General features: G+C 45.9%; 1 protein-coding gene across 1 annotated transcript in view; it reads left to right on the top strand.

Moving 5' to 3' along the window:
* Positions 1 to 2,463: 2,463 nt before the first annotated feature.
* The window catches only part of LOC133121311 (serine/threonine-protein kinase/endoribonuclease IRE1-like), a 29,081-nt gene continuing 14,603 nt past the window's right edge, over positions 2,464 to 16,941 (top strand). The window contains exons 1-7 of the mRNA XM_061230513.1: positions 2,464 to 2,522; positions 4,061 to 4,388; positions 11,094 to 11,214; positions 13,951 to 13,984; positions 14,207 to 14,279; positions 14,898 to 14,970; positions 16,403 to 16,525. Of these exons, the coding sequence (XP_061086497.1) occupies positions 4,314 to 4,388; positions 11,094 to 11,214; positions 13,951 to 13,984; positions 14,207 to 14,279; positions 14,898 to 14,970; positions 16,403 to 16,525 (499 nt within the window). The 5' untranslated portion in view covers positions 2,464 to 2,522; positions 4,061 to 4,313. The remainder of the gene's footprint in view (positions 2,523 to 4,060; positions 4,389 to 11,093; positions 11,215 to 13,950; positions 13,985 to 14,206; positions 14,280 to 14,897; positions 14,971 to 16,402; positions 16,526 to 16,941) is intronic.

Here is a 16,941-nt window from a genome sequence, read left to right as displayed (position 1 = left end):
TGTGCATGTGTGTGTGTCCGTTTAATAATTCGCCATAAGCTTTAGCATCTAATGCACATGCTTCGTCGGTCTCTGCGGATGTGGTCCTCACAGTGCCCCTGGTGAATGTGCAACTGTATTGTGCCAGCGCCCCCCCCCCCCCCCCCCCCAGCCATCCTCTTCTTGCCATACAGCCTGACTCTTCTATGTGGCCACGCACCCACCCGTGTCAGTGTGTGCGTATGTAGAGCCAACACTGCTGTGTCCTTGAACCAAGCCGACGGGATCCCACAGCCCAAAGGCCCCCTTTCTGAGACCGGCCAATGACAGCGGGACGGCCTGGGGACTCTCGAAACAAGCTTATAGGAGTGTCGCCATCAGTGCCACTGTGCGGTTGAGGTGTTCTATGAAGCGATATATATCCTGTGCTCTAATCACATGGTTGTGTATGTTAAGACAAATATATGTATATAGGGGCTTAACACTTTCTAATGAATGTATGACTATTTCTGAGTAGTTTGATTTATGAATGCAGTTCAAAAACAAATGGTTTATCTAGGCTATCAACTGGGGATGTGCAGGTAATGCACTGCTAAGAATGAGAATACGATTATTTTGACTTTTTATTTTATTTTCTATCAACACTTTATATAAATGTTCATGAGCAGTCAGATTGACAATTGTGCTTTGACACTCATCTGAGATCCATTTAAGCCTCCTCTGACCATTCCTTGTCCGGCTTTTGCACAGCACACTTCATTTCTTGAGGGTTTCTTGCACTCTCAGGCACGCAGAGTATACCAAGAAGAATGTTTCATCATTTCAAAGATAGCTAGCGACTTCTAAACAGTCATTCAGTGTATATCCTGGCAACACAATATGTGCTTTTATTCAATTTCAAACAAAACATTTTAGTTGAGGACCCATGTTCTTTACTGAGATTGCCTGGACCATGCCCCCTCCCCCCTCCCATACTCTTAAAAATATGACACTTAATCCTAATTACTGTGCAGAGAAACTGCCTAATCCAGCATTACCCACACTAAGAGTTGGTGTCTAAAGCTCTCCTGGAATGCTATCATTTAAGATATATTTATTTTTTATAATTGAACATCTTATTTGAGATTGTTTATGTTGCCAAGCTGAATATGTGATTAACACTTTCTTATTGTTTACAGTTAGAAGTGCTATGTGATTCTTCTTGCCATAATTCATCGTGTAGTTCAAGTACAATAGCAGTGTTCTGGGATGGGGAAACTGTGATCACAAAATGAATACTTGAAATGTGTATGCCCTTAAAAATAATGATCTTTTCATTTTAGTACATTATGAATTGAAGACTCTTCTCTCAAAGCGGTACACAAAGCAATCTTTACCTTTAAAAAAATTATAGTTTATTGGTAGCACTGTTCAAAGGGGAAGGAGGTTAATTTTATAAGGAATTAAATATGTACTGCTTGCTATATTTTTATGGGAAATTATTTTCTGTTTATGCAGTGAACAATGATACCAGGTGATGAGTTCATGTTCTAAATTTTAGGGTCTGGCATTGTCTGAATTGGACAGATCCAGTCAGATCATTTTCTTCAACGTCCTTTTGCTCCAAAGTTCAGCAGGATCCTCGCTGCTCCTTCAGTAATGAAAGCAAAGTATTTTGTCATATGCTGGTGGAAATTCATATGACAACACATTTCAAATCTGTTCAAATCTTGAGATAATTTTTTTTTTTTTTTTACATTTCTTGGGAGATTTCCTTTTTGTTTTGTGGAAGGAAATGTCTCTCCCAGTGTGTACATTCCCTGTGTGAGCAAGCCATCTTTGGGATAAGTTTTCTTCATATCATGTCTTCATTATATACGCCTTGTTTTTAATCATTTCCTTTGAGCGCTCTAAACCTTTATTTTACTGGCCTTTGTGTGTCGTCTGTGATTTGCTTCACTGTGAGAAGTTGTTGGCCTTTGTTTTTTTGTCCTCTTTGTATAATTATGGTGGAATTATGATGTAATGAAAACATTTATGTTTTTCAATTTGCAATATCATTGTTAATTTATTGGTGATTAAAATGAAGAGCATTCCTGTTCTTTTTTTGGTGAAACAATGTAACGTTTTATGAAGGTTGCATGTCCTACAAATCAATCTGAAGAATGCCATTTTTTCTGTGTGCAATAACTTTTAAAATTAAAGTCTGGATAAAAATAGACCAATATTCTCTAATGTATGGATTTCATGGTCATCATAGTTCACGTATTCATTGATTGAGAATAGAAGCTTGCTGTTTTAATTGTGTCTCCATATTCCCTTATTGATATATTTTGGTATAGTTTATCCAATCACATACCTGCATTCCATTAACAGAGAAATTAGACTCTTAAAAGACCAACCACATAAGCATTGTATATGCCTAGTTATAATGCTACAATTACAATTTAAGCCTAGGTGAAAGGGTTTATGTTAATGTAGCAAGCTCATTTAGCTCTGACTTTCCAATGGGACAGTGTTATTTTTAGTTTTATCTCCTGATTAATTCTGGATAATGTGATGCAGTACGTGCTTGCACATTTTTTTTTGTTTGTTTTTGGGGTTTTTTCTTCATCTTTTGTAATTGTAGAGCATAATTCACGGTAGACTATACGGAAAACTGTTCGTTTTGTCCTGCGTGTGAGATACAAAATGGTAGCCATTTTGTTTTAAACTAATATCGGTATAAAATCTTCTAAAAAATTTTTTGCTTTGCTTAAAAATAATTATCGGTCTAGTTCATGGAAGTGAATAATCCCTTTATCGCTAACACGTATTGACTCTATCAGAATTCTAACGTGTGGATAAGGTAATTATTTTTTAATGAGGTTTATGTGCCTCAAGAGCCATTCTAACTAGTCGGGCTACATATTTCATGAAGGTTCATTCAACTGACGCACCATTAAACCAAAAACAAACACATTATCAATAAGAAGAGGTGTGTCACAGACTGTGGTCCCGCATTGTTTAGCTTCGGGGGGCTTCTGGGGGGGCATTTGTTATATATAGCATTTGTTGACACTGAGGTTAATTTATGTTGATTGCTGATTGTTAGGTTTTACTTTAATCATAAAAAAATTTAATATTAAAAAAAAAAAAAAAACTTCTACACCTCTGGGTAAGTCACCCGCTGAGGACAGCTGAAAGGTGTAGGCTGTGTAACGTAAACTCACCACGTTCCGAATAGAAAACGGGGAAGCGTGTACCAAGTTAACCTCATAGTTTTCATCATAAGGGATGTGGTTATGGTTGCTTATTGACTATTTCAGACACTAAAACACATGGTTGATGTGAATTGGACCAATAATTATAGAGAAAACGACAAATAATTGCACAGCGACCCTGTGTTCGGAAGACCGTGTTGCGCTCACCATTGGCCGAATACCGCCGTATAGCCTGCCCGGTTCGTAGTCTCTCGTTAGCAACAGCTTTCCCACCACAACATCACAGAGGAGCACAATTACCCTGTCTCTGTATGCTGAAATGGATCGCGTATGTGACTCATACCAAGTGTTTATGAAAACGGAAGGAATTATTCTTTACACACACACAAACCAAAACTGATTTGGAAGTATTTTTAGTTTTAGTTATTCGTCATGAAGTTGCACTGTTCGGAACATGGTGAGTTTACGTTAGCTAGCCAAGTTGCCTAATTGGAAAATAAAATATAAGTAAGTTTACTTTTTATTCGTGTTCACGCTTCTTTCATTTCTGAAATTACATCCTCGCTTCTACACAGAAAGAAGTAGAGCACGCTGATTACCTCACATAATGTATTATCCTAATTGAATAAATGCGTCAAACAAGGATAATTGGGCTAGCCCTACAACCCCACATGAATCCAGCAATGTGTACACACTGTATACTACATTTCTGTAATTCTAATTACAGTTCAAATGAGCAAGTCTACGGTAGACCGAAGACAAATGAAGGAACCGCTGTAAAAGGTTGAAAAGCACCGATTACTTTATGCCAGCTATTAGTTCCGTCTTATTTAGCGGTAGCGCGTTGGCTAACTATTCCGAGGACTGTACTCTCTGCCTGACTGTAGTCTTTACGACAGTTCTCTCCCTATCAGGAATGGTCCTATTCGTTCCAGCTTCATGTGACGTCACTTCAGAGTTTCAACACGCCAAACACGCTCAGGAAGGAACTGTAGGAAGAGGAGTAATGGAGGAACTACGAGCACACGGCATTGGAGCCCAAGTGTTTTTATCGACAAGAGTTCAACTTTCGAAGTACATCTAAACATTCCCATCTTTTGTATCTATACGAAAATCAACCAGAAGAGCTGCCTACGGTTTTGTTCTGAGAAGATGAGCTGGAGTGTGTGTAGCCGGGCCGTTGTGTGGAGCATTTTCACGTTGCTCTTCATTAACCCGTTCCAGATGGTAAGGGCCCGTGCATGTTATTTGTGTGTCGCATCGATATATTGATATCATTTCGACCTTATAAACTGTGCCTAGATTATACCGAGATGTAGGCAACTAGTACGTTCGCTAATGACACTAGCTAGTGAATGCAAGCACATATTGTGTCGAGACTGAACCCCGCTGCACATGTGTAATTAGGGAAACTGGTAACTTATGTATGGACACCGGTAATTTTGCATCAGCTGCTACTAGCTGCATTATTGTGCTAGCTTTAAGGTGGGAACTGTGGATTATAGTGTCTGCTAGTTATCGGAATAACCGTCATATTATGCTTTATCGTGGACTTGGCATATTATAACACGAACTTACTGATGCAAACCCATTTTTTTATTTTTTATAAATAGCACTGGCAGTTGGTTACGATGTAAATTAATGTCACAGGCTTGCTTCCTAGTAGTAGATCGCTGCCCTGTTCGGCAGCTAAGTCCTTGTCTTGTGTGTATTGGGAAACCCACGTTTGTGAGAGCCGTTTGTGTCTGTTAATGCAAATGTAAAACAAACATCTTGTATGTGCTTTAGGTAGGTAGGTACACTGTATAGATGCACTGAATCGGGTGATGCAGATCCAAATTGACTTGGACAATTACTATAGCTAATTGGTTTGCTATAACATTCGGTTGTCTCCTAGGACACGCGTTTAAGTGTATACATGCAATGTGACCCTTCCTTAAAGTGATTTAAAGTTAAAAGGCTAGTATCACTGAATCAATGAGTATGCCTAAGCCTACTACTACTTACTACTACTATTACTACTACTACTACTACTACTACTACTGATAACACAGTGCAGATAGTTGTCTTGACAACATGAAGCCCCTTATCTGGAGAGAGCTGAGAAGCAGTCTAGCATTATCAGAGGGTGAAGTGCTACAAGTGCCCTTTGCCTATGAGAGAATCAGACCTGGAAGATAAGCTAATATTACAGTGGTCAGTACAGTTTCACATAGCCTACTACCTTCCTAGAATGCATTATAAAAGTGTCATTTTGTGCAGTGAGTATGACTGGGGTACTGTTTGAGTATCTGTATTACATTGCATATACAACCACATTTATTTGATATCCTGTCTTTTTCCACTCTGGGGGAATTATAGGTTTTATAGGTCAGAGATGAAAGAAGCCCACAGAACATTGGAGAAGTTCTTGGGGAAAATGTGCACATTGGCAGTAACTTGGCATGTCGCTCCTGGTAATAGTAGATAGCAAAAACAAGGCTCTGTTGATTTTTCAGACGCTTTACGAAGAGATTTAAGCAGTGTAATCGTGTGGCCTAGGATCAGACGCTAACTTGTATGTTATCAGGAGGGCAGTCGTAGTGAACGTGGTGCGCCTGGCAAAAACATTGCTGCCACGTGATGTCTGCAGCGGCGATGGGAGGCCGCCATTACGTGTTGACATAAGCAAGGGCGCCAGAGCGAAGTGGCATTGCGGGGAAAGGGTCCAGATCACGGAGGAAGGGCAGACTGTGCTGGCCTGAAGGGGCTGGGCGTGATGTGGGATCGCCAGTTTACTCCTCGCCATTTAGGAACCCGTCTCGGGGAAATGTCCCGCGTCTCACCTCTCGCGTGTAAAGCCGGCAGCGCACTGCTCAGAAAAGAATGGTCATTGGCTGGTTTTGCTCACAGATATGCAGGCATTCAGCACAATTGCTGCCGTTTCCACTTATTGCCTGGAATGTTTATGCACTGCAAACCTAGTTTTCTGTTGGAGGGCCATCCAAAAAACATTTTAAGAACTTGAAGAAAATACAAGCCAGCACACAGAAAAATGATGATGCACTGTCTTTTGGAGGTGCATCCTGCTTCTTATCAACTGTGGTATCTCAAGGATGGTGGTGGTGAGATGATTGGCCTGTTTTCAGACAGTAACTTGCTTTTTATATTTCATGAAATGGGATCCAATTCAGTTTAAATCTCTTATTTACATTTTGTACCAACAATGTTACACAATTTATCGGTTGTAAAAGAAAATGCTTTTCAAACGTGTCACTTGAAGTGGTGTGGAGGATACTATGCAATTTTATCGTGCTTAAATGGGTCGGCAGCTGAATTGCAATGTCTAAATGCAGTGTCATGTCATGAAATAAGTAGGCAGACAATTAGAGGTTGTTGTCAGCGAGTCTTTCTAGTGGAGCTGTGAAACTAAGCAGGCTGAGCGCAGGCTGGTTTCACAGGAATTTCTGAACAGCTTCTAGTTTCTTCAGCTGCGTTTCTGTTCCTGTGTGGTTTGTGACAGTGCTCTCTTTATCGCGGCCTGGAAATAACTTTGTATGTTCTTGTGAATATGGAAATAAGACCAACTTTTTTCCCAAATTTTATTATTTTTAACAGTTTGTGTTTGCACCGCAAGATATGCATTAAGCCTCAATTTCCTCCGGCTTGTGAGCCCCCTGTTTTGTACGCAGCGGCTTAACTAGGTGCCACTCGCAATAATGGGATCCCTGCTGAGAAATCGTTGATCAGTGCAAACGGTCTTTGTTTAAACCGCGTGTAGTCTTCTAATTTAACTTTTAGTCACGTTTGCTTATCCTCTGCCAGGGCTGATGCACGGTTTTCCCTTTATCGTCCTCTGTGTCCCTGCCTTGGCGCACGTGAAGAAACGATACGATTTGTGAAGCGTTGTCGGCTTTACCTCCTCTTGGGCTGCGGCCTGGGCGATTGTCACTCGTGCTTAAGTGCCCGGAGTACCCAGAGCTTAGCGCCGGGCATTTGTGCGGTCAGGATTTTATAACGGCTGCCTTTCCCATTTTGTGAGACCCGGTTAGCCCTCTTATCCACTGTACAGTTTGTGCTCTGAAGGGTGTTGCTTCCTTTTGGGTGCTGCGTTATGTAATGGGGGGGTTGTGCAATGTTTCTGGCTGCCGCTGTTAAGTACGTCGCAGTGTAGGAATACTCTGGAAATCCCTAACCTAGAGCAGGCAGATTGTTGTACAGATTGTCTGAATGTTAGGAATATTTCAGCAGATGTTTTCCATATGCGGACGGCTTGTACTTCAGCGAATGGCTTATACTGCAGCAGACATTCTTTAAAAAAAAAATAATAAAATGTGAAAAGAGCTCCTCCGCTTAACAGTAGAAGATGATTTGATATGAATGCCGTCGTTCTGAACGGCTGCAGCCAGTTACATCTGGTACGAGAGGAGTCTATATCTCTCTCAGATAGGTACACGTGAGGGTGTGCTACAGTGGGAAAGATTGCAGGTGTATACTTTACCATGTGCTCTCCCGTGCTTATACTGCAGCATAGCCAAACAGGCCACAGAAACAACCCTGCAGTTTCATATCCTGGTCATATTCATGTATTTGATGTATACACTGTCCTGTGTTTTAATTTAGTTTAAACTGTAAAAAAAAAAAAAAAAAAAAAAAGGCTTGATTCCTGTTTGTAGTGTACAGCTGGCAAACAGAATAAACTACTAGCTCAGTTGCCCCTACAAACTACTATGAACCAGTGTTTCACAAATATTAGTTTTGCGGTGAATTGCAGACAGCGGCAACTGCTCTAAAATCTTAGATTTTAAAACGCAGGTTTCTCACAGATCCAGTTACTTTTATTGTCTGTTAACCCTTTTTAAAAGCAGTTACTTCTGGACGTAAGACAACAGAGAGTTCTATTCCCATGAGGAGTAAAAGGATAACCCCAACTCGTCACTGTTTGTTTCAGTGAAATCCAAAATGATTTATTCTAATGTGGCAGCTTCTCCATTTCTCCCCTTGGGGCCTTTTAGTTGTCTTTTCATGTGGGTATAAGTGCCTAAGTGGTGGGGGAAGCCCATGCTAAGTAAAGTCCGCTGATGCGTTCTGATCTCAGGGGCAGATGCGTTTTAATTGGCTGTTGTATAGTTGTTGTTTTTTCCGCTTAAGCCAGTCATTGGTTGAGGATTTCCCCTTGTTTAAAGAATGGCGCTCTGTGCGGCTCAGTTGTGACTGAAGTATCAACTTCTGGACAAGTCCAGCTGTGGCCTTGTGGGTAAGATACATTACTAGGACCCAGTAGGTTGTTGGTACAAGCCTCGGTGTAGTCATGATAAGATCCGCACAGCTGTTGGGCGTTTGTGCAAGGCCCTTAACTCCATGCTAAGCAGGGGACAGTACCCCCTGGGGCAGTCTAATGCAAGTCACTTTGGAAAAAAGCATCAGCTAGCAGCATCCTGCTGGTTGGTGCCTTGCATGGCAGCCAATTGCCGTTGTCGTGTGAGTGTGTGAGTGTGTGAATGGGTGAAGGCGCTATATAAATGCCAACCATTTACCATTTAAATAACAAATTAATAATAATAGTACTAATAATAATAATAAGTCTCATTGCATTTGGGCTGTGGATTTCTTAAAGTGCAAATGGACCGTGCCCCGGCCCTGCTCACAGCTACGTTCCTGTGACAGTGGCTGCACACACCTTGCGATTGTGCCCGGGCCAGCTCCGTGTCCCTGGGTGAGCTGGTGCAGGGACCGGGCAGGGTCAGGGTCTGTGTGTGACCCTGGGTGAGCTGGTGTCAGGACCGGGCAGGGTCAGGGTCTGTGTGTGACCCTGGGTGGGCTGGGGTGAGGACCAGTCAGGGTCTGTGTGTGACCCTGGGTGGGCTGGGGTGAGGATCGGGCAGGGTCAGGGTCTGTGTGTGACCCTGGGTGGGCTGGGGTGAGGACCAGTCAGGGTCTGTGTGTGACCCTGGGTGGGCTGGGGTGAGGATCGGGCAGGGTCAGGGTCTGTGTGTGACCCTGGGTGGGCTGGGGTGAGGACCAGTCAGGGTCTGTGTGTGACCCTGGGTGGGCTGGGGTGAGGACCAGTCAGGGTCTGTGTGTGACCCTGGGTGGGCTGGGGTGAGGATCGGACTGGGCAGGGTCAGTGTGTGACCCTGGGTGAGCTGGTGCGGGGACTGGGCAGGGTCTGTGTGTGACCCTGGGTGGGCTGGCGCGGGGACGGGGCAGGGTCAGGGTCAGGGTCTGTGTGTGACTGCAGCTGAACCTGTACCGCCGCTGTGCGTTCGGTCACGTGTGTGTCGCCGTCCGCCCTCTCTCTGGCCGCCCCGTCGTCCGGCGCGTGGGAGAGAAAATGGCCGTCGCGCCGTTGTCAAACAGAACCGCTCCATGTGGCTGCGGCACTGCTCAGCCCACACACCACCAGGCCCGCGAAGCTGCTCCGCAGTGTCAGACCGAAAAGAGCCGTGCTGCCGCTTTTGACTTTTCTCCCATTTCTGATAGTTTTTGTGGGAGAACGGCATTGGCTGTGAGCTATGAACATGATACATCGCTGGACCTCCTTGTCACACGTGTGTCTTTTTGCCATTCTCTTGTTCTCTCTGTGTTAGCATAGGCTTCTGCTCAAGCTTGGCCTTCTGCTCTGCTTCATCCTTACGGCATGCTCATTTGAATACTTGACTTCCCTAAAAGCTTACACTCGAGGAAAGGGTTTGGTTCATAGGTTTGTTCAACACGTGCTACTCACTGGGTAATAAGTGTATGCTCAAGTGTTCATCCTGACCTGGTCAATTAGCACTTGAACAGATGAATCTAAGAATGAATAAAAGTTTATTTATTTTTGTTTCCTGTAGGTAATTTGGCACTTAATGGGCCAGTTTCATGGGCCCTATTTCATATATGTCATTGGGATAAAGTCAGGACTTTCGGTTTCATAAATGGATTTCACAATTTAGATGGGGCTGTTGCTGGTACACAGCCCCACACAGCCTCAGGTTTAAGGTTAAGTTAGGAGGGTAACATGTGCGTAGCCTATATACACCACATAATGGAGTCATACAGCAGAAATTAGCTTTTGTGAGCAAGGTTCTTGTCGAAGAACAAGCCATCATTGCCAGAACAGTATTTAGAAGATATTTGAAGGGCAATTTAGTCGTGAGGGAGCCTTCAACCATTAATAAAAGTGCACATTGCAACGCAAATATGGAATAGGTCCCTAGACTAAAATTAGTTCTGTATGGCGAATCTTCATTCAAAATGTAATTGAGTCTCCGGCTGGGTTCAATTTCACTTTAACACTTTCCTTCGTTTCCCTGTCTTCCCTTCAGGGAACAAACACCAGTCGGTCTTATAAAACTCCTCTTAAACCTCACAAAAAAAACCATGTAAGCTAAAGTACAACTTCAATTGTCAGGTCTTAATCCCCCCCTTCCATTCCATGCTTGTGCTCATGAATTCTTCTGGGATCTCCCGATCCACCTTCACGCATGGAACAGTGCATTATTAGATTCCTCTTCTTGCTGGAGGTGTGCGTTTATAGCCTCGGCGAGAGGCGGGAAAACCGAGGGACCAAGGGAATATAATAGGTTCCTCCCCTTTCATAATGGAATCCCACTTGGTGTGGCCTCTATATTTCATCATGTTTGGGATTCTCCCCCTTCAAAAGAATAGTAAACGGTATTCTTCGTTGTTCGTTGCTCTGGAGAAGAGCGTCTGCTAAGGGCCGGAGAATGTAATGTGATCTAGTGTGTATCTGTGAAAACCTGTCCTAAATGTGGTTTTTGTATCCATGTACTTGAATATCCATTGTAATTTTGGAAGCTGATGCTTGCAGTACTGCCATGTGCAAGATGCACCTGTTGCAAAGGCGTCCTGCTTCCTCGTTCCTTTCCGAGTTGTAGAAGTTATCGGAGACGCTTGAGACGGCCAATGAAACGTTTCAATGTTGACCACCGCGTCCGCTCTGTCTCTCAGGACTCCTGCTCGGCCAGCACAGTGTCCCTCCCCGAGAGCCTGCTGTTCGTGTCCACGCTGGACGGAAACCTGCACGCCGTCAGCAAGAGGTCCGGCTCCATCAAGTGGACCCTGAAGGAAGGTAACCAGAGCCCTCTGTGCTGGGCCTCAGGGTGTCTCGGGCTCAGATTACTCCAGATAACCAGGAAGCTTCTTCAGCAGGAAGCTGGCTAAATGCATGTGTTCCCCTTTTAGCTTCAACTCTTTTTCTTCACCACATTTCATTACAAGTGTGGGTCAGTGTGGGTCAGTGTGGGTCAGTGTGGGTCAGTGTGGGTCAGTGTGGGTCAGTGTGTGTGCCAGTGTGTGTGCCAGTGTGGGTCAGTGTGTGTGCCAGTGTGGGTCAGTGTGTGTGTCAGTGTGGGACAGTGTGTGGGTCAGTGTGTGTGTCAGTGTGTGTCAGTGTGTGGGTCAGTGTGTGTGCCAGTGTGGGACAGTGTGTGTCAGTGTGTGTCAGTGTGTGTGTCAGTGTGTGTGTCAGTGTGTGTGTCAGTGTGTGTGTCAGTGTGTGTGTCAGTGTGTGTGTCAGTGTGTGGGACAGTGTGTGGGACAGTGTGTGGGACAGTGTGTGGGTCAGTGTGTGGGTCAGTGTGTGGGTCAGTGTGTGGGTCAGTGTGTGTGTCAGTGTGTGGGCCAGTGTGGGACAGTGTGTGTCAGTGTGTGTATCAGTATGCGTGTCAGTATGGTCAGTGTGTGGGACAGTGTGTGGGTCAGCAGGCAGATACTGGTGGTACATTGTGGTTGGATGGCAAGGCAGAGCTTAAGGCTTCCATGCTCTTTAAATGCACCGGTTTGTGTGACGCGTGGTTTGGTTACATCGGACAGTGTTGTTCATAACTTCTTAGAAATGGCCAAACTCCAAAAAGGTGGGGCGAGAAGCTGTCCGTCATGGAGAGGGGAGAATTTAGCGACTTCCGCGCGCCTTTTTTATAATTACGATTTTGAAGAGACGTACGAATGTGCGTGAGACACACCAAAATGCGACTGCTCATTAAGCGTGAACAGAAGTTTACAGGTGCAGCATGATTGGCCGATGCATATCGCTACGTTGTCGCCAACGTTCCATTATCACCAGACTTCGATTTTGAACGCTGTCGCTCATAAAAAGTAGCCGTGGAGAAACCGTTCTCTTAGCAACAGCAACGGTTGAATAAGGCCGTTTACTCGAGCCTAAAGCCGTGGCAGCGGAATGTGTGCACCTGTCAGCAGTTTTCCTTTATATGCGTTTGAGTTTATAAAATTCTAAAAAAGCTTCTAACGTGAGCTTTGGAAAAAGAGCGTTGTGTGTGGTTTGGTTATGTGCATGTGTGTGTGCATGTATGTATTATACATTACCATCCATTACCTTTCGGTGCTACGGTTTCCAAGCCATATGCTGCCAGATCAAACAAACACTCGTCTCTCCGTGGTGTTTTCGCCTTTCCATTGTTCCGTCTTTTCCATTGTGTCATTCCCCCTCCCCAGCCTGCCCCAGAAGTACACCGCTGTAAATCTTATCTTTGTTCAATCCTTATTTTTCATTGGCTAGCCCTTGTTTTAAAGCTTGTGTTGAGAAACCTGGCACAGTGGGATTTTGACAAAACATTTAGAAATCCCATTGCTGGAAATTGAATCGCACATTATAGTTGCTGGGGAGAATGTTTTTATTCATTTGCTGTTAAGGTGAACTTTTGATTTTGGTGTGAACATGTATAGCGTCAAGTGTTTTTGACCACATGTCCCTGTCCGGTATGGCCTGTTTCCATGCCATTAGCTGTGCCCCAGAGCTCTTATAGAAGGGCACTCTAACATATGCTTCCTGGTAATCATTAACCAGACGCAGGTAGCAGAAACGGCCTTTAATCAAGGCCAGCTGGAGCGTTCACTGACATCACCCACGCTCTCATCCGGGAAAAGGAGCGGGCCACAGACAGCAGTTTTGCGCCCGACGGTGGATGTGACTAAAGATGGCCGAACCGGATCCCTCTGTCCCTGGGTGTTCCAGAAACGGTGTTCAATATTAACCTCGGGCAACCCGTGTCTCCTTTCACACGCACCTGTCGAGCGACCCACGCGCTGGCTTCTCCCTCTCTTCTGTTCGGTTCCTGACACACAAGCCCGGCAGGTTTTCCGCTGCCAGTTTGACTCGTTCTGATTCTGTTAATCGTTTTTGGGGTGTTCCGAGCGTGCGTCCCAAGAGCCGTGTGCTGAGTGAGCACGTGCGCACTGTCTCCCACACGCGCGCCCACACACACACACTGTTGAAGAGAGGGAGTGTTTGCGTAGTACTACAGGTGTGTTATCGGCCTACTGGCGTGGCAGCTGATACTAATGCTCACGTTCCTGGAGCTCTGGGTTCGCTGGGCTTAGCAGTGTGCTTGTTCTGCGAGCTCAGCGCTTCTGCACTGCGTTTTGTAGATCGCGAGTGCCTGCACACTGATATAAAAGAAATCTGCAGTGCACGCACAATCCGCAACCCAAAGGATATCCTGTGAAGGCCCAGAGTACGCACACTTCTAATGAGGTCTCCTCAAAGATGTAGCCTGTTTACAAACAATACAGCACCACTCGCCTTCCAGCATATTGCATAATGGTGTGTATGTGTGTGTGTGTGTGTGTACACGTTTGCTTGCGTGCGTGTGTGCGTGTGTGCGTGTGTGCGTGTGTGCGTGTGTGTGCGTGTGTGTGTGTGCGTGCGTGTGCGTGCGTGTGCGTGCGTGTGCGTGTGTGTGCGTGCGTGTGTGTGCGTGTGTGTGCGCGCGTGCGCGCGTGTAAAAGGTTTCCTAAATCAAAAAGAAATGGCCAATTAAGTATTGATCTTCTCCTTCTCTGTCCTCAGATCCCGTGCTCCAGGTTCCCACCCATATGGCAGAGTGAGTGTCCTTGCCCCGCTCCTCTCTGAGAGAGTCTCTGCCTCAGTGCTCAGGCCCTTTCCCTGCTTCTCGTGCCTTACTTTAACCCTTCTGTCCCCTCCACGTGACTCTCCCGTCACCTCAAACGTGTTTTCTCTGTGAGGAGCTGGTTAGAGGACGCTGGGGGAATGCAGTGAGACGCTCACGTTCGCTCACTCTGCTCTGTCCTGCTGTGTTTCGCAGGCCCGCCTTCCTGCCAGACCCAAACGACGGCAGCCTCTACTCCCTGGGAGGGAAGAACAGCGAAGGGCTGACGGTGAGGCCTCTCCCTCAGTCCTGAACCTCACACACACAGACACACGCATACACACACACGCATACACACACACGCATACACACACACGCATACACACACACGCATACACACACACGCATACACACACACGCACACACACACAAGCAGGCGGCCTATAGCAGAGGCTGTATAAGTGGCCGATCAGTGTCAGGAGAGCGTAGATGGAAATTAATTCAAAAGTCATTTTGAAGGAAATTTCAGAAAAAGGATGTTTGTTTTCTCCACATGGAGTGGTGGCACATAAGGTCCAGACTTGAGCACTCTCTTGTTTCTAAGGTTGGGATGAAATGCTATTCAGACTGTACTTGTTTAGCAGAAAGTTTGCATATGTCCGTTATATATTGAGCAGTGTAATTTTCTTCTGTAAACATCGAGCTGCGTAGTACGCAGCTAAAAATGCTGATGACTGCATACGGGAGTCTGCATATGAAGTAGTGTGAGTGGGAGTGGTGTCGGTCTTAACGCAGCGCTGCAGGTTGTCTATGGAAACAGCCTTTGGTTTGACCCCAGTCAGAAAGCCACATGAAGGGAGTGTGTGTTGGAGAATGAGCTGCTCATGTGGTCTCCATCTCGCTACAGAAACTACCCTTCACCATCCCCGAGCTGGTCCAGGCGTCACCCTGCCGCAGTTCGGACGGGATCCTCTACATGGGTAAGGCCTGCTGAGACCCACGTGTCCCCCCCCCCCCCCCCCCCGCCCCCCCTGTCCTCCCCGACGCTGTCTAGGCCTCGCGAGCTGAAACCATGATGACGGCGAAGCCTGGGTTACGGGAGATCCCATGCCCCTTTGGCTGCCACTCAAAAAGAGACATTGCTAGTGTTTGAGAACACCCAGTATCTTTGCAGGAACAGGTGGGAACAGTGTGTTTGAGGTGGGAATGGAACAGTGTGTTTGAGGTGGGAATGGAACGGTGTCTTTGCGGGTGCAGGGAGGAAATGGTCATAAATTTTGCAGGTGCAGGCAGAAATGGGGGTGTGGGGGAAAGGCTCTGATGAGGAAAGCAGGGAGATCCGGTTGTTTCAGTGGTTCATACTTACAATGGGTTTAAAATGGCTTTGGGTGTGGTTTGGGTAGGGTTCGGGTAGGGCTGTTCTTCGTAATTAATTTCTTAAAAATCTCCTTGTGTCAATGTGACATTACGGAATGTTTATTGCATCCTTGAACTGGAAGGGTGATGGTGAGCCGAGCCTTGAAAGTAAGGCTTTGTGTCATTCAAGTTCGGCCGCAAGCTGCGTTCACCTCATCCTACATGTCGTTTGTTTTGATCGACCCTGTGTACAGGTGAGGGACCGATGCCCTGTTGTCTCTGTTCACTCACGTTATTCTCCATATAAGTAGGGAACCTTTTATCAGTTTTATACATCGCATTGTCTTCTCTGAACAACGTTCCCAAGCCAGTGAGTACAGATGCCACTCCGCATTAGTGAACCAGGTTGGGATGGACTTCCACTGGGAGGCCAGTACTTCCCTGGTTATGGTTATGCATTTTGTTGTACGTCGGCCTGGATAAGAGCATCTGCCAAATTCCTGTAGTGTATTGCTTCGATTTATCCCCAGTCCGACTGATAAAACGCATCTGTCGGTCTAATTACATTTTGTTTATTTATTAAATTAGTCGATGCTTTTCTCCAAAGCAATGTGTGTTACATTGACCTGCATCGTAATCTCAGTAACAACAAGGCCATTTAGAACGGAGAGTAGCATAATGAGTATCAGTGTCTGCTGGGTGGGGTCTGTTTGACCTTTTTTCCCCCGTTTGAAACCTGCAATGTATGCTACTGTGTTTGTCATCGACTATTGTGGTACCCTGCGAGTCTTAATTACACTAATTCCTGAAATGCAGCGAATGACTTGGACGTCTCTGGTGTTGCCTTATTTGAGTACAGTTGATACTTTTATCCCTCCACATAATACTCCATAATTGCAACTTCAAAATGATGAAATGAATTGAAATGATGAAATGGAGGGCTTTGAGATTAATTCGGTAATGTAATGGCGCATTAGTCTTGCCACGGAGCTGGGTGGTGACACAGTCCCACGGTGAGTGAGTGAGTGAGTGTGTGCTGTGTGTGACCTTACTCAGGTAAGAAGCAGGACCTGTGGTACGTGGTGGACCTGATGACCGGGGAGAAGCAGCAGACCTTAACGTCGTCCTTCGCCGAAACGCTGTGCCCCTCGTCCTCCCTGCTGTACCTGGGCCGCACAGGTACGCCCCCCACAGACACCCCCCACCCCACCCCCCGGGGGCTGCGCTGTGCACATTCAGGACGCTCGGTAACCCGAGAGGCGCTGGCTCTCGTCCCGCAGAGAGAGTTCCCACCGCGCGAGCTTCCCCCATTGTGGCCGCGGTGTAAAGAAGGGCTATCGGCACCGCTGTCCTGGTTTCCCGTGGCCGCCGCGCGGCTCACGTTGCGCCCGCTTCCCACATTCTCAATGGCGCTGCGGGGAGAATGGGAAACGCAACGCTCCCTACTCCCCAGAGGGGAGCGGGTGTAACCTAACGGGTCGCTTTAACGTTGCGCGACGCATTTAACCGTCTGTTCAGCCGTGTCCTTTTCCACATGAAGGAGAACGCACGGAAATGCATTTCATGTTCGTCAAATACAATCTTATTAGAGAATG

This window comes from Conger conger, chromosome 2, assembly GCF_963514075.1.
Source record: "Conger conger chromosome 2, fConCon1.1, whole genome shotgun sequence".
Lineage (NCBI taxonomy): Eukaryota > Metazoa > Chordata > Actinopteri > Anguilliformes > Congridae > Conger > Conger conger.
The sequence above is the reverse complement of the archived record's forward strand: the minus strand, read 5'-3'. Positions and strand labels throughout refer to the sequence as shown.